Here is a 17,723-nt window from a genome sequence, read left to right as displayed (position 1 = left end):
AGAAAAAAAAAGCAAGTCATAAAACTCCAGATCCAGAGGAGAGAGGGAGAGGTGAAGAGACATGGCAACTTCGGGGCGAGAGTGTGAAACATTCATCAACACCACTCAAAACATGCAGCATGGAACCGGAGATTGTAGTCCCTTTATCGACGGCGAGCCATGACACCACCGGTCTTCATGGGCTGCAGCAGAGGAGCGCCACCCACGGGACCCCCGAGAGTCGTGTCGGTGATGGTCTTGCGGCGCTTGCTTTCATACTCACCGGCGCTGTCAGGCCGGATGATATCGTCGTCCTCACGCATGCGCTTGCTACCTGAGCCCATATTCCCATTCACCGTCGAGTACACAGGTGTGGTGGTCGAGGCCATGGAGTAAGGGTCCGATGCACCGTTCACGGGAGTGCCGCGGGTGTCACTGACGGCGTTGTACAGTGTGGTAGCCGCCGGGGGACGTGGGGGAGTATTGTAGCCCGAAGCCCAGTGCGGGGGCGGACCGCTGCTGCGCGGCGTCATGCGGCCCGAACCATTCTGCTGCGGGGAACCAGTCATCTCCGGAGTCAACTGGGCGTGCTCGCCGGTCAAGGATCCGATTGAGGGGTTGGTAGTGTACGTATACGAGCCGCGGTTGTTGTAGGCCGACCCCTGGTCCTGCAGGTACTCCGGTTCCTGCTCCGGGACCGAATCACCGGGACCATTGCTCTGGGAGTAGCGGTCAGACTTCAGATCAGGAGTTTCGGTCTCAGGAGCACCAGGAGCCCGACCTGTCGGAGGCGCCATTTCGTTCTTCAGGTAGCTCATTGTTGGCAGCTGTTGGCCATACGATGAAAGACCCGACTGTGTCATAGGTGTTTGCGGCGCATACTGAGAGTGAGATTGGGGAGCCGCCGAATAGTACGGCTTCGAACTATCGTATCCAGATTGTCCCTGGTAAGGAGGCATGCCCTGCATGTTGTTGCCCGGAGGAGTTGTGGCGGGGGTGGTGGGCATTGAACGCTGGTTGCTCAACGCCGTGTCAATTGACAGAGGCTGCGTATGCGGCACGCCAGAGTTCATGCCCTGACCACCCCATTCGTATGAGCTTCCTGGCTAGTGACACCCATGAGGCTGGATGCGCTGGCCGGGGGTGTAGGAAAGTTGTTGGCGCGATCAAGACCCGGCCGCGGCTGGGACATATGGGAAGACATGGGCGTCTGCATGGCATGATGGTGCAAGCTCGAGGACTGAGGACCGGTCGGGGTGCGCTGAGGCCCTGTGGGAGGACCTTCCAGACGCCGTTGCTGCGATTCTTGCACGACCATGTTGGTCCGGTTCTGGTTCGCCGGGTGGTACAGCAGACCGCCGATGTTGTGTACAAAGAGCGGGTACAAAAGGTCAGTAATTTTCTCCTTGTTGGCGAACTCCAGCGCACGCTCGAATGGGATCCTAAAAACGGGTCAATTGCGATTCTTGGCCTTGCCTTTCAGGCGAAAATGGGGAACACCACATACCAAACACCCTTGAGGTGCATTGGGCCGATTTTTACCACATGACGCAGTTTCTCGCTCTTGAGAATACCGTCACGACGGCCGCGAGTCATTCCAGCGACGTTCAACAGTTTCGTTCCATTGATCATATGGTTATCTGCGTGAAATTCTCGGTCAGGTTCTTGTTCTAGCGTTGCTCTATTGTGCGGTTCGCCCGCGTTTGATAGTGTACTTACCCTCTCTGCGAGCCACACAAACACCTTTCGCTTCCACCTGATAGCACAGGCTGCCCTCATCTTCCCAAAGAGTCGCGGTCACGCGAGGCTTGGCTCCCGGGGGAGCAACCTGGCCAGTCTGGTCATAAACATAGCCTTGCAATGGCGCTCCGGTACTGTTCCCATAGCCAGCAGGAGCGACGGAGGGATGGTTGGCGACTATTGAGAAATTAGTTAGGCAATCAATGCTTTTTCAGTTCCTCCTATGTGGTATTCTGCGTTCCGCTTTCCTGTCTTCATCTTGTCGAGACACTCGCTCCGCCTCAGCGATGAAGGGAAAACTTACCAGGCAACGGCAATAATTGGCTGGGCATTTGGCCACCCATGGAGCTCGCTGGGGGCGGGTGCCCCGTTGGCGGGGAGGTCACGGCATTAGGATATCCATACTGCGGATATGAGGCAGGCGCATAGCTCGAGGTCGGCTGCAAGACCGGCGGTTGTTGATGATATGGGTAATGCGACATGGCGCCCGCTGTGGCGGCCTGGGGGGCATACGGTTGAGCCGAGGAGAGATGGGAGTGAACATCCATGTAGGGCTGAGTTTGATTCATACTGCCAAGTGAAGTTGGGCTGGGATAGTAGCTGTCGGTGGGCGCAATGCCGTACTCCGAATCCAGTGACAGGCGGCCCTGGGTGCCCAGATCCGCAGCCGGCGGGGGGCTCCGGGGCTCCTGGACCGCAGAGACACCAGACAGACTGGTGCGAGCGCTGGAGCTGGAATCCGGAACCTCGGGATAGACGGTACGCGAGGGGGCTTGGGGCGCGGTCGGCAGGCTCAGCGCGGGGAGTCTATCGCCTGAAAACACCGGTCGTTCGGCCGCGTGGTGGTTGTACCAGGGAATGTCAGCAGGACCGCGGGTGTGGACCTGCGAGATCGACGGCAGCTCCAGTTTTTCGGTTTCACGGGAAAGACTGGACAGAGCACGCAAGGAAGGAGGGGAGAAGAGACAGATTGGCTGTCGGGTGGTCTTCTCCGGGGTTTTTGGGGGGGAGATGGAAAAAGGACTGTCAATGAGACACCTGGATCGAAAGAAAGGCCGGGCAAATACGTTGCACGGCGTTCGGGCGGGCGTTTGGTGTCGGAAGCGCAACTAGACGTACGGCCCAGTTGTGGTTCGATTGTTGATGGACGGTTGACGGGCCGGAGGTCGTGGTTTTGTCTTTGATGGTCTGTTTTTTTGGGATCTCCTCCAGAGAGTCAATTCACAGCCGCAGAGCTCACGGAACGTATCGGAGCAGGATTGCGAATCGGCGGTCGTGGTGGTGGGGGAGAAGAGGTTGTTCGCGTCGGAGAACAGGTGCAATGTATATGCGGCACTTTTGGGGGGAGGTGGTTGGGAGTGGGAGGACGGCAGTCGTCAAACGCGAGAGTCCAGCAAGATCAAGCAACCGGCAGAGAAGGTCATTAATCTCATGAACGGGTCGTTACAACGTAAAATGGGTGGTAAGCGGGGAGCTTGAGGGGGGGGGGAGAGATTGGTGGTGGTGGGTGGTGTTTAAGGTAGAAGTTTGGAGCAGCCGCAGCCGGTCAAATAAGCAGGCCGAGGGCAGGGGACGGGGGCAGGTTGGGTTTGGCGGGAGTGGGGGGAGGCGGCGGAGTGGAGGTTCACAGGAGGCTGGCGTGCAGCAGACGCATCCCTCTCTGCAGGTTGGGAAGAAGGAAAGTCAGAGACACAAGGGAGACGAGCCGCAGCACGATGACTAAGGGGGAGGAGGAATGTGGAGAGAAGAGACGAGAAGAGAAGAAGAGATGGGCTGGGAAAAGAAGAATGCAGCAGAAACCCGGGCCCTTTTGGAGGTTTCGCGGCCCAAGTATCGAATCACGGGGAAAGCAGGAGTGTCGGAGAAGGGGGAAATCAAATCGAGCGAGACGATGGACGACGATGGATTTAATGGAGGAAATGGATTAAATGGATTAAACGGATTCCACGGATTCTGGGAAGAGTCGATTGAATCGGGTTAAATCGATTTAAATCGATTTTCGTGAATTTCTCGAATTAGTCGAATTTAGTCGAATTTAGTCGTAATTAGAGGAAATTCCGGTCCTGATTCTGGTAACGGCGACGCCCAGCGCCAGTACTGCTCCAGTCAACCGCCACCACGCAAGGGCACCGAGATCCACGCTCCCCCAGCTGTTTCCACTGCCCCCTCGGCGTGGACGCGTGAATGCCCTCAATCGCGGGCTGTCGACTGTCTACTATCTACTGTCTACCGTCTCCTGTCCGCTGTCCGTTGTCCGCTGTCTGCCCGGGACCATGACCCAAAAAGACCCACGATGAACCAATCCCCCTTCATATGCCGTATCTATGTGTATCCGTACTCCACCACCGCGCCGAGGCATCGTGTATCATTGTATTCACGATCGCCCAAGAACCACCCCCAACCAGAAACCAAAACCCCCCTCCCACTGGATAAAATACCCTCTTCCGAAAATCAAAAATAAAAAAGACCCTCGTCCCAAAAGGAAAAATGCAGGGACAGCGGGACGGGTGAGCGAAAGCGTCAGAGACGAGGAAAACGATAGAGCAGAACCAGCGAACCAGTCAAAGATCCCGTAGAGGCCCGTCACCAGTCGCCAGCAGCCAGCACAGCGCGAGCCGAAACGACCAGGGAAAAAAGAAAAGAAAAAAAAAATACAGAGCGCGAAAGAAGAGGGGGCAGGGCTCCACCGAGCTGAGGATCCTGGTCTGTGTGACAAGCAAAACGCTGATCGCCCGGGATAGGCCCGCTGGGATCGGGTGGAGTCCGATCCCTACCGCCACGCACTTTGGCGAGCAAATCTTGGAGCCTGGCTGTGACGATGAAGAAAAAGCAGAGAAGCAGCAAAGAAAAAGAAGGAGGGGGGAGGGGAGGGGGGGGGAAGGTCTAGTGAATAATTCATAGCTTAAACAAAAAGCCAATGTTGGGTGGCGGACGAACAGCAAAGATTACGATAATATGATATAGATCTATAAGATTATGCCCTCAATGAAGGGAACGGACAGGACTGTCAGTAGGATCGGCCCGCAGTGTTCCCTTTTCTCGCCGTCCCCCCCAATACGAGAGAGAAAATTCTGAGAGAGACTGAGAGAGACAGAGGAAAAAAAAAAAAAAAACTAAACTAAACTGTGAGTCTGTCTGGGAAGATGAACAGGAGTGTACCTGGTCGACAACGGAAGTATACCGGACCTGTTTACGGCGCTGTTTACTCCGGAAGGGATGAGGTGAGCCATGGTTGACGGCCCTCCCCACGCGCGCGGGTCCCACCCCAATGAACCAGGGATGAGCAACGGAGGGAGTAACGTCCGGATGGACTACGAACTTAGCTCACTGTAGTCAGGATAGTCTGTGGTAGCGAGCAGAGACGCTACCTAGTGGATGGGGTCGACGGCGTAGCGCCCATCTACTTCGTTACTTCACATCTTGATACCTAGATAGTCCCCTCGGCCACCCCTCAGCCACCCAATTCGAGACAATCCTCTCTGTCCATTGACACGGGAGAAAAGAGATCGTCCCCTACCAAATGAAATGAGAGGGAAAAAAAAACAAAAATAAAAAGCAAGTCAAGATAGAGAGATAGAGAGAGGGGGAAGAGCGCCAAAAGGGAAAAAAAAAACACTCTCCCAAGAAAAGTGAAATATAATCAATAATCAAAAAAAAAAAAAAGTACAATGAGGATGGCCCAGCGTGGCCGAGTCGAGGCCCGATCGACGAGACCCGTGCAAGACATAGCGCCTGCAGAGCCCGGCGGCTGCACGGTCGATTACGACGGGGGTTTCAAGCAGCGCTTAGTGCGAGCGATGGCGGGGAGACAGGAAACCAAATTGCCCCGAGATGGTCCATGGGGGAGCACATCGGGCGGCCCTCCTCCGGATCTTGGGCGTCAAGGGAAACAGGCAATGCATGAGAGACGAAATCCGACCCCCCCCCCCCTTCCCCCCAAAAATATTCATAAATAATAGTCATGATAATAATATTAGCAGAGGTCATGGAAATTGTGTTCCGTACAGAGTAGTTCAGACGAGAATCCCCTATGGACCAGATCGCTCCGTTCTGGAGGAGAGAAAGGGTTGGGGGGGGGGACGTGGTGGTAATTATTGCTATTATTGCTCTTATTGCTCTTAATCGATCCGGGTTATAGCCCAACCGATCCTAAAGTAGTGCTAATTATACCTAATAATCACTCATCATTCATCCCCGGACACGATGATCAGTTGATGCAACGAGTGATCCGAGCTGGGCACTAATGCCCGCGATCTCGAACTGGCACACGGACTCCCGTCGTTCCTCTAGCGAAAGAATAGATTAATCTAGGAATTAGTTTACGGTCTTCTATTTCCACCTTCCCCTTTTTGAAAACCATACAATTATTCCAAATTAGCTTGGTGGGTTTCTTTATTGTTATGAGATTTTTTATTAAATTCCTTTTCTTTTTTTTTTTTCGTTACCCTCTATTTTCGAATAGCTTGGGTGCGGCCCCGTCGATCTCGGTGGAAATCGCATCCATCACGGCTACAGCCGACCGGGGAGGAAGCAACAAGTGCGGTGGGAGGTGGATATGATGATGAATGACCGGTGCCCAGCCCAGGCCGTCCGCTCTCTCGCGTTCGACGTATGAGGAATCTAGAGCTCCAGCCGATTGTTGGCGCCGGCCCTCGGCCACCAAACCTATTGGAACCACCATCCTGACCATCCTGGCCACCCTTCTCGCCGGCCTCTCAACCTCTTAACCTCTCAACCAGCCCCCACCGCAAGGCTTCCGAGTACGGAGAAGGCTGAGACGGGATGATTCAATTCTCAATGTACCTCCCCCCAAAAGATTTCTATAGAAAAAGAAAAGAAAAAAGGAGACTTATGACGAAAGGTGGTTGGCCAAAAAAGAAAGAGTAAAGCCAGTAACGATAAGGCGGGCCGGGAGTAACAGGCGCGTCACACCCAAGGGATGCAAAGGGAGATGGAGAAGAGGAAGGGGGGGGAATCAGTGGCTCAGAGAGCACCACGCACGGGTGGCTTGAGCCGATAAAAGGGTCTGTTCTCTCAAGACCCCTGCCCAGTACCACGACTGGGCGTTTACCAAAAAGGCGTGCCGCCCGGTTTGAAAGGAGGTTGGGGGCTTTCCCTCGCCCCGTGACCGTGTTTGAACGTGGGCGGTAATGGAGCATACGTGACAGGCCAGAAGCGTGTCGTAGAAGAGTAGTAATAGGGGTAAACATCGAAGATGGTGTAGGAGGGCAGAGGCTCGGGGACGACGAGGCTTGTCTCCGTGGATAGTGAGCGAAACGAGATCGTGGTCGGGAGGTGATACGACGCCATGGATCGATGAGGAATCCTATCCCCCCATGGTGTTTGATCGGTCATGGGTCTTGCTCTTTCTTTTCCCCCTTTCTGCTTTGCCGCGGGCATCCTCAAAAAGTGCTGGATTGGGAAGGGGGGGCAACAGATGATTGGAGGAGTCCATCGTGGGCCAATCTCCCAATCTCTCCATCTCCCCTTGCTGGGGGAAGGGGAGATAGAGTACTACACACCCCGACCTCACTGGTCCAGGGACTGAAAGTCTGAGCGATTTACAGAAGAGATACGAAGCATCCGCGAAAAAAAGGGAAGTATAGCGCACACCGCCGCTTCCGCCCTTCCAACGAGATCGCAAATCGGTGGCCAAGATCAGAGAGACAATCCCTTGCGTTGCCACGTAGAGATTATGAACTACAGACGACAGGCGATAGACTTCCCAGAATCTCTACTCCATTCTCCGGCCTAATCAGGTCTCCAATGGCTCCGGTCTCGAACAAGGTTGACAGATGTCAAAGATGACAGGGGCATGAAATTAGTCCTTGACCGAGACTGAAGGGTAGAACTATTTTTTTTCCACGTCTTTTGTTCGATGATTTCTTTTTTTTCGGGGGTGAGCGCTTCGGGGATTTGCAATGATGTTTTCTTTTTGATTATTTATCAGAGGCTTTCACTGGAGTCAAGGACCCATCGTCCATTGCCGGGGTTATCAATAGCCAGGATTATGAAATTATGAGATTAACTCATGAGATTTATGAGATTATCGGGTTATGGGATTATGAGATTATTCAAGACGCCGACAATGGCTTCGGAGCCGGTGATGGATTGGGGAAATCCCCCCCCTCTCTTGCCTACTTCGTCGCCGATTTGCTTCCGACCCAGCCGTGGCGTTCGGCCTTACACAGACCCTACCAAGGTAGAAGAAGGAGAGGGGGAGTCGGGGTGGTTAGGGCCAAAAACCGAGACATGGGGAAAGAAGAGGTGGGGGGGGGGAGAATGGCAGAGGAGATATCGGGAAGAAACGGGGGGAGGGGATTAGGGCATCGCCTAGGAGTGCAAGTACCGGTGGAATAATCTTCAGGCCTAGCTTCCTGCTAGGTTCGACGTACGCCGTTCTCCGTACCTATGGAAGGACGCAGGACGGATGCCGGAAGACGGACAATATCCTAGTCTGAATCATGGAGACTGGCCAGCCCGCGGGCGGGGAGGAGGTGGGAGGGCATGGGGGCAGCCCTAGTCAGGAGACTGGGCACGTCGTGAATAGACCGGACGAGACCGCCAAATGGAGAAAGCAGGTACAATGGCACAGTGGAGGACGAGCAGGAGCGAACGAGGTTCCTTCAACGCCTGGAGCCACTCATGATCCCTGCACCGCAGCTCGCTATCGACGGCCCGATACCCGCTGCGCATACAGTAGGGTGAGAAGAGGGGGGGAGGGGAAAGTGTTCGGTTGAGCCGGGTTGAGCTAGACCCAGAGTCCAAACACTACACTAACCACGGAATTGTGAGAGAGTGGGTTCGGACAGCGGACCTTGGCCGTGAGAGAGGAATTAGAAATCATGCCCTTGTTTCCGGTTCTCCGTAGGAACTTCGGAGAACACAATTGAGAGGATAGAATAGACGGGGCACGGAAGACAGCAAATTTTGACAAGATGAGCAGGAGGATCGAAGGATCGGCAGACCGGTTCCCCCGCTGAGCCCCCTTCATCAGGGCGGAGCTTTTAGGGCAAACCAAAAGCTCAGACCAAATCAAAAAAAAAAGAAATATAAGAAAAATTTTGGTGTGGAAACGAATCGCCCAAGAGAGAAGGAGAGAAAGGTCTAGTGTCAACGCCATCCATCATCAATTATCATCATCCTCATCGCGGGATAGGGTGGGCCCAGTGCTAGGAACGGCTGGCTTGCGTTGGTCGTGGTTTTCGCCATAGCCAACCTCGTCTCGGCTTCTCTTCTCCTACGGACTCCTCTGGGATCCCCATTTCTCCCCGCTCTTGCGCTAGGCCGGGATAGAAGCTAGCGTTGAAGCTAGCTAGTCGGGGGCTCCGGAAGAACGGGGGAATCCTCGACCAGATTTCAAATTCTCGAGGAGCTTGGGCCAACTTTCTGGGCACCCCCAAATGCTCCACCGACGAGAGAACACGAAAGAGTGTGGGCACGAAACAGAGAAAAAGAAAGAGAGAGAGAAAGAGGTAGAGAACCAGGGAGAGGAGACTTCACTTTATGCACACGGCCCCATCGAACTAGGACCACGAACCTCCGCACCGGAGGTTCATGATGTATCACCCTGGGCCGTCCATTCAACCGTGACATAGAGCAAGGGCAAAAGCGATCACGCATCATGGACGCTACTACAGGGCGCTGGCTCCAGAAATGGGTCTGCCCGAATGATCGTCACGGACCGGCACGACTTGTCTTTCCCTCTCGACCATATCGCATCTATCACACCCGCAACAAGGGCGGAAGGGAGGGGGAACTCGAAACCCTCCCTGCCGAACACTACTGGGAGGAGCTAGTAGCACAGCCATTTCCAGAAGGCCCATTGTGTGCGATTGGGACAAGTAGATTGGACTGAGGATCTACTTGGATTAATTGTTCCTTTCCGTCTTCCGCAATGGCTTAATTGGCTGAATGGCTCACCTCCCCCCTTTGTTGACATACAGGGCCCGCGACCCGACCCGATAGTGCCTCCTCCGTATACTCCACTGCGATCTTCATGATTTGTATTAATATCTTTTTTTTTTCTTTTTTCTTTTTTCCGTTTTCTTTTTTAGTCCTTGGTCTTCAAATCGATTATTTCATGCCTCACGCTATGTTCGGAGTCAAGTCTATCGATCGACGGGTTCGCCCCGTACCTTGCAGCGACGAGTACGCTGCAGGCCGGGGGGATGGGCGGGGATCTTTCTCTCTGCAGAAGGTGCCTTTAATTAATGCCGTTCTCGACTCTGGACTACACGGAGGACGGAGGGACTGTGACTGCGACGAAGTAGGTCGCTACTGGTGCTTCGGCTGTCCGTTGACAGGTTGCACCAGGGGAGGGGGGACCTTGCCATGCTTTTCGTCGGCCTGCCGAACGTTAATGCCAGATGCCAGATGCCAGATAATGCCGTCAGACTCTTCGTGGCGTCCGCTCATCTTTCCTCCGACCGTCCTCCGTATCTATCTTCCAGCTGACGGACACGCTGACCAATACATCCTAGACAGGTTTCTTTCCCTCCCCCGCCCCTCTAGTCATACTCTTAGTCTTTAGTCTTGCTCGCCTTAGGTCCTAGTTGAGATACGCAGAACAAGGAAGAGGGGTGGGACAGCAGGCCTTTGGCGTCGGACAGGATAGGAATGAGGGCCGGGGAGTCGGAGCAGGGGTCTTCCTGGTACGGGTTTGGGACGGGGATGTGTTGTACAGACGGGTGATTCGCCGCCAAGTGGATGGAGTGGATTCTTTGGTGAGTTTTGAGAGAGCCACCTAAAACAAAAAGGAAATGATGACGGGGCGCTAAAGACGGTGCGATTCGCGATATTTTTCATCCCCATTCCGGATAGGGTTGTTCTTGGAAGCGACTTGTGGGAGTCTCCATTATTCGGAGACTCGCTTCTATGGTTCTGGTTTCTGGTTCGTTACTGTGGACTATTCGTACAAATCGCCCCTCGTTGCACTCCGTATCGAGGCTCTGGCCATAGCGAATCATCGCTGCTTGTAGGATGGACCGGGGATGGGGGGGGGGGGCTTGATCGTGCACCCGGGTTGGTAGCCCCAAGTGTCCTCCCCGTGTACGCAGCACGAAGTACTCCGTATAGTATATTCCCGCGGCAGATTCATACCTTCTCCGGAGGACATTGTGGATAGCCCTGTCGTCTGTTGTCCTCCTCCGTCATAGGTACCTCTTCTATTTTGTACATCGTAGAGACGTACCCTACAATCCATGATCAACCATGTATACTATGTGTACAAGATATACAGTGTACGTCGTGAATACCATGCAATCCACTGTCTCTGGTCCCTTCTTTCCCTTGTCTTTCTCCTCCTTCTCCTATTCGACCTTTTGATTTCGTTGATCGCATCATCACCAGGCCCGCCACCATTGACTTATTTATTCTTTTTTTCCCAAAAATAATTTATCTCCACTACACAATGACAACACACCACGAAGTCGAGGATCTGGGCACGCTGAGCCTGGGGCCGTGCGACCCCGATTTAACCTCGCATTGCATTCGTCCCGTGAGAAGATCGACTGCACGTTCATCTTGCCTTGACACACTCTAGCGTTGCTGGACCCCATGGCTCCCGCGCCGCAGGCGCCAAAAGAAACAATCGTGCACACCATGCCATGTCGGGCGTTTCCTCCGGAGAGAGAGGGGGGGGAGGGGCCACGGGGCAAAAGGGAAGTAACCAAAAAGAAATGACCTTCATCATTACCTCGACCTCCCAACGAAGCAATAGGGATCAGGCGTTTCCTGATCCTCTTCGCCTAGCTCTGCGCCAGGATGGCCCGGGCCCTTCCCACCTCCTCCTCTCCCCCCCTCTTTTCGAAGGTGTAACGACGCTAGACTGGGGCCTGCGGGGCGGGACTGGCCAGTGCGAAGGGCCGAGTCGCTGTGGGCTGCTGCAACCGCCCGCCGATCGACGATCCGACCGGAAAATGACTGGCGGCGGCCAGCACCACGTAGCGGGCTCTCCGCCGGGCTAGATCGTGGTGGATTTCACCGCCAGTTGCCCCCTTGCGTGCAGAGACGTGGCACAGGTAATTATTTCATACTCCATCTGAATCCTCCTCCACCTCCACCACCACCACCACCATTACTCTCTCGATGGAGTATACACCCTAGCATGGTGGATTCTGGACGTTCCGGTTGGTGGTCGGTGGTGGTCGGTTTCATCGGCCACTCGGGGGTTCCAGAGTCCCCTTCTGGTCAGGTCAGCGGCTTGGGGATACGAGCCAAAGCTGTCCATCACCCCGTCCTCTCCGTGTCCCTATCCGCCGCATCCCTGCTTATAATGGCTCCCTCTTTAAGAAGACCCATCTTTTACTGGTGGCTGTGGCTCGTTCATGGCCTCGCAAACCTACGTAGACGAGATTTCAATCGGGGATTCCATATCGGTGACCGATCTTACGTTAAGGATTTAAATGGCCTAAATGACCTTAAATTGGCCTGAGTGACCGCCAAGAATCTACACTAATTTACTTTGAAATTTACTCTGAATACCACCACCAGTTCATCGAGAAGTCCATAATAAGGAATATGAAATATGTATAGTTGTATATCAACCACCACCTCGCGACCACCGATGAGGTATCGAAAAGGGCCCAAGCATCAATCGCCATCGTCATTCACCCGAAACGAGTGAAACCAGGCCAAGGAACTGCCCGATCGGCAGGCTCTCGACGTCAGCGCCCAAGATAAGACCCTGCCGAAGTAGAAGAAGAACCTGAGTTCAAAGCCCAAATGTACAACATTTCTGCCCGTCCCCCCAATTCTCCCCTAATGCACTCGCCCTGAAAATTAATTCCACCCACTACTGAGAGCTTGTCCACCCCCAACTGAACCCCAGAGAGAAAGAGAGAGATCTCCTTCCTCCTCAACAGTCTTGATGATGTACTCCGTCTAGACCACTGTACCTCAGTATCTCGGCATCTCGGTAGCTATCGTTAATCCTCTGCACATGCCTGTACCTCCTTCTCCCCTTCCCCCCACCCAAGCTATAGATTGTGTGCTCTCGGTGACTCGCAATCCCATCTAGATACTTTGAACACACTTGTGCACATTGTACCTGGCCTTGATACTTCCGTGATTTCATTCTTCTCAATTGCCTGTACTGATTTGCCCCCGTATTCTCCGGATCCTTCCACCCCCGCGCCCGGGATAATATGCTCCCTTCTGCACATTATCATCCTGCACATATACCTAGATCTCGATGAATATACAAAAAATATCCCTGCAATCTCGACCTTCTTCAGACTCAAGAGGTCATGTAGGAATGCAGCAGTTCACGCTTCCCCCTCCTCTCCCTCCCCCGTGCGGACGTGCCAAATGCAGAGCATCTGCAGCACACCTGCTTCACCGTCTCTTGTAAGACACTTTTCGGTGTTTATTTTCTTTTTTGTGCATGATCTTTTTTTTTTTTACTTCAATCCCTCTATCCTGCTCCCCCTGCCCTTGTACACCATACGGAGCTCTGAAGGGGTGTGGTCCATCGCCACGCACCGACCACCGTTCCCTCCCCGTCCCGTCCTGCTTGCTTTTCCCACACGTCCTTCTTCCCCGGGCCGATCGAAGAATGTTGCAGAACGCAGGTCGCTCATCATTTCCCGCATTCTGCGGATGGCGCGTGGGCTCGCCACATTCTCGAAGCTTTGCCCTGCCATCCTAGCTGCACTGCATGTGTTGGACGTGGACCGAGTGCCTGGGAGAGTCTCGACGAGGGCCGGGGGGGCTGGTGGTTATGCCGGGGATGCTGGTCAAGCGTGAAGGCGGTGGCACACCGCTGGTTCTTTCCTGGTAGTCTTGTGTTTCCCTCCCCCCCCCTCCTCTTTCTTCCCGAGTTGCTGGTCGCTTGTCTCGCGGGCTCGATCTAGGGATGGCTTGCGTGGCTTGCGAATACTGAGTTGAGGCTTGCTTTTGGGAGAATTGGCTGGCTGGGACTAGCGGTGATGGGGGGGAGCGGTATCACGGTCCTGGTCTATAGTATGCAGATTCGGAGTTCGGTCTATGCCTTTCCCCCTCCCTCCCGGAGTGGACGGAGCTCGTTTTGCTCTTTTTTTTTCCTTTGCCCCTTACGCCTGGTTTTGTCAGGCATCCGCGATGCTGGGGAGAGATGTAGTTTCGGGTTCGGCCTGCATTGAGCTTGTGCAGGCGTGCATCTGATCGTAGACCGACCATTCCCCGAGGGAAACAGGAGCTGGGTTGAGAGTAAGATTGATCTCGGCTACCATGTCTGTTCGATATCCTGCTGTGTGCTCTGTGGTCTTGCTTGGCTGGGTGTCCTGAGCTCGCGTTGGACTCGTGGGTGTCATCCGGACATGATTGTCAGAGATAATGCATCTATCTACGCACAGCGGGTAGGTGCCAGGACCGTTCAATGCGTCGGGGGGCCAGGGGGCACGAGGTACAGAGCTGTGCAGAGAGTGCACGGAGATACGGATTGCAGCAGGCTTCTGGAAGCTGTGGTGCATCGAGAGGTTGTCATTGATCAGAGCTGTTGTGCCTGGCAGATACCACCTCGTGTGATGATGTCCTTTCTGCGGGCATTAAGTTAAAAGATGTCATGTAGGATCTCGAGTATCTTACCTCTGTATACTCTGGCAAGAAACACTGTCGAGCAATGCCGACTTCAACATAAATTCCCAAGGCCCAACCCAGAGGGAATTGACGGATGTTTGGCAGGGTTGTGCCTGTTGGTCGTTCAGGTTCAATTTTGAGGCCATGCACACTGTCAGACATGAAATATATGCTGTGATTCCTAGCTAAAATGGACCTTGATATTTCAGAGTTGCTGCATGGAATCTCTTATGCAAGCTAAGCTCGTCCCATTTAGTATAGACTGGACAATAATAGACGTCTCTACTATGAATTTGTTTTGCCGTTCAGTTGAAACGATATCAGTCACTTGCAGTTGCTATGCTTTTCTGTTTCGTCTCTAGAGCGTCTCGCAATATTCTGTTGATGTGTCAACAGCACCAATGTCACCAAGCCCACGTAGATGCGGCCATGAGATCTTTGATTCTTGCTGATAGAACACCTGCTGCACCATGTGTGATGGCGTTCTCGTTGCACTTTAGTAAAAATGAATTGCGATTCCATCGTCGGTGACTCATACCTAGCAAGTGCTGTAGGCTATGGGCCTGCTCGGAGTGTGGTTGATAAGAGCCTGGGAATAGTATGTTCACCTGGGAATGTCCGTCTAGTCCGCTACTTTTCTGCAAGCCATACATTTTTCGCTGGGGAAGGTACTCTACTTCGATATCTTGAGGCAAATTACATCTTACGAGCTTTAGCGCATTGCTGAAAGGTCAATATAGACGAATGACACCAAGTAAAACAGCATGCTCCTAAGAGAAGCAAGGCAGCCTCTGGCGGCCTATTTCTCAATGATTGGAATACCGGTTTTTGATTTGTGCGCCAGGAAATATTTGAACGAGTCCCTTTCGTCTCGTTCTATTCAAATCGCCATTCTACTATAATGCCGAACTCTACCAACTAGAGAGTGAGTTGTTTGTATTTATATCAATCATTTCAAAATCAATCACTATATCAAATGTCTCTTCTTGACTGTCCCTCTGAGCTTCTGTTGGAGATCTGCAACAGTCTCCATCTATCACACGTACTTGCCTGGGCTTGCGTGAATCGTTTCTTCAAATCTCTCTTTTTTCCGTTCTTATATAAAACCAACTCTCTTCGCGGGGACATCTTGGCTTTCATATGGGGAGTCAGTCATGGTGGAGATTATACTCTGAAGAGCATTCTGGGTTAACAGACAATAAAGGCATGACAGCCTTAAGATATTCTAGCGCTAGCTGCGAAGACCGCCTTGTTCAATGGCTTCTCAAAAAAGGGAGCAGCATTGGCGGCCTCGATTATAAGAAGTTTAGTCCTTTGGGTGTTGCAATTTCCCAGGGGAATCTGTGTTTGGTAAATGTTCTTTTCTCTTAAATAACGCAGTTCAGACAGCATGGGAGGCGTCTTTTAATACCTCACGCTGGCGGGAACCTCCTCTATGCTTGAGTGTGCGAAAGGAACAAGCGAGGATAGCTTGTTTATTACTCTCGCCAGAGTGAATTCAAGAGATCTTTACCAAAGGTCCACTTTGCATATAGCCGTGAGAAATGGCAATTTAAAGAGCACCGCTGTCTTTCTCAATTTTGAAGGTATCGAGCTGGATACGACTGATATGCGTAGGCGCACTGCTCTTCACAGCGCCGCAGAGCTGGGACACAACGTTATTTTTCAGACGCTACTGCGGAAAAGGACTCTCGATGTCAGTGGTCATAAATTCTCTTGTCTGGGGAGCTGGAAAGCAACCCGGCGGCCAATACCGTTTCCAAAGCATGGCTTGACTTGGAGAGGTATGCTAGGGAAGGCCTCGGAGCCCAGGATACTTGTCTTTTTGTCCTAGGCTTTACATTGTGTGGGCCCTTCATGAAGGTTTGACATTGTGTTTTCCAGGGGGTTAGACTTATAGGAGGCAGCATTAACCTCTTCAGGGGCGGATACAGTGTTATCCCATTCGCACGCTGCCTTCGTCTCACCACGACTCATTTCTCAGGGGCGCAAACGCAGGTATTGGAAAACGGGAGTGCTGATACGACAGAAGTCAGCGAAACATAGCCAATCATCCTCGAATGATCTGGGGCGTTTAACCCAAGCATCCACCTTCCCATGGGCGTATGGCCCAGCGTATTAATTATCTCGGCGAAAATATCATCCCGGACCCAGACAAATGCTTCAAAGAGCGGACGTTCACTCAAGACCTCGTATAAATTCACACCTAGTGTGCGGAGAGTGGGTGAGGACGTCTGTGACACAATAAAGGACGGCCCATGGTGTTATGGAACAACCAAGTGTATAACACTTGATGTTATTCGGGTCAGATTCGGATACGAATCGTATGCGGCGCACTTGCGTCTATGGAAATATAACTATATGCGCTTACCGGGATATGACAAAACCAGACCCCCTTATCGTCATACATTTGGCAAGCAGTGCAATGACCATATCAAAATTGATATAGAAGGAGAATCCACCTTTCTTTCAAACTGAATCTTGAAGAGATTCAGTTTTACTTGAATGATAAACTTTTGTTATTCTTCCCCGATTCCATAACGATTCAATATAGAAACTCATTCTTTCCTTACCTGACCAACAGGCCGCTACCCTGCAAGTAGCACCTTAACACGTAGCACGAGATGATGATGCCGAGGAAAAGTGGGCCCATCTGGGCTTAATTTATGAAGATACTATTGATAAGGCTAGTGTTAAGAGTGAGGATAAAGTGACGCCACTATTATCTTTGATCTCTGGGGGGAGATACACGTTCTGGTGCTTTGGATACTGAATATATATTGAAGATATGTTCAAAGGGAGGGAGCAGAATAGATTGATATGGAAGAGGGGGTAACAGATATGAAGAAAATCAAAACGAGAGGGATCGTTGTAGGTGAGAGAATCAAGATATATTTATTTAAACGCGGAACGTTCGTCGAGCATGATATACCCATAAAACATATTTTTTCTTTGTTGATACACAAAAGACAAAAGATGTACATAAAAATATTATATAAATAGAGAAGATCAATTGATTATAGTAGTAAATTAAAAATTTATCGAGGGTAGTAAGTGTACATATAGGTAGCGGAACACGGAAATTGAACCTAGGGTTGTTGAACCCCTTAGGGTCAAGGGGTTCAACCCGGGTCCCATGAAATCGTTACCAGGAAATTAGATCGCGTTCCTATAGAGTTGGAGAACCATAACTCCGTTCAAATAAAGCATTTCTAGAAATTCAACTAACCTACCTAACTAACTAACTATGCTATGCAGATTAGTTACTCAATTATGTTAAAAGTTGAACCTGGTTGAACCCTAGGGGTTCAACCTTTGTATTACACTATTACTCTACCTACATGTACACTTCCTACTTTCAATATTTCTATAATTACTACTATACTTGATTAGTTTTCTTTTTTAAAGAGGTGTTTTATTTACATTATGTAGTTTTATAAATAATG

At 51.9% G+C, this 17,723-nt stretch overlaps 3 protein-coding genes across 3 annotated transcripts; 1 reads left to right on the top strand and 2 right to left on the bottom strand.

The window, feature by feature from the left end:
• Positions 1 to 143: 143 nt before the first annotated feature.
• N7462_009945 (KilA-N domain-containing protein) lies at positions 144 to 4,078 on the bottom strand (the record flags this gene model as incomplete). Its single annotated transcript, XM_057081659.1, has 6 exons — positions 144 to 992; positions 1,061 to 1,421; positions 1,487 to 1,619; positions 1,699 to 1,896; positions 2,024 to 2,693; positions 4,058 to 4,078. 6 exons carry the CDS (start codon positions 4,076 to 4,078, stop codon positions 144 to 146), a joined length of 2,232 nt encoding a protein of 743 aa, XP_056928699.1.
• Positions 4,079 to 11,131: 7,053 nt separating this feature from the next.
• N7462_009944 (uncharacterized protein) lies at positions 11,132 to 11,687 on the top strand (the record flags this gene model as incomplete). The annotated part of the gene is made up of 2 exons (XM_057081658.1): positions 11,132 to 11,181; positions 11,264 to 11,687. 2 exons carry the CDS (start codon positions 11,132 to 11,134, stop codon positions 11,685 to 11,687), a joined length of 474 nt encoding a protein of 157 aa, XP_056928698.1.
• Positions 11,688 to 13,787: 2,100 nt separating this feature from the next.
• N7462_009943 (uncharacterized protein) lies at positions 13,788 to 14,439 on the bottom strand (the record flags this gene model as incomplete). The annotated part of the gene is made up of 2 exons (XM_057081657.1): positions 13,788 to 14,237; positions 14,287 to 14,439. The coding sequence occupies 2 exons, from the start codon at positions 14,437 to 14,439 to the stop codon at positions 13,788 to 13,790; spliced, it is 603 nt and encodes a 200-aa protein (XP_056928697.1).
• Between the last annotated feature and the right edge of the window lie 3,284 nt (positions 14,440 to 17,723).

The sequence above is a fragment of the Penicillium macrosclerotiorum genome (genome assembly GCF_028827735.1).
Source record: "Penicillium macrosclerotiorum strain IBT 26536 chromosome Unknown utg000010l_segment0_segment0, whole genome shotgun sequence".
In the NCBI taxonomy this organism is placed as follows: Eukaryota; Fungi; Ascomycota; class Eurotiomycetes; order Eurotiales; family Aspergillaceae; genus Penicillium; species Penicillium macrosclerotiorum.
This window is presented reverse-complemented; position numbering and strand designations above follow the sequence as displayed.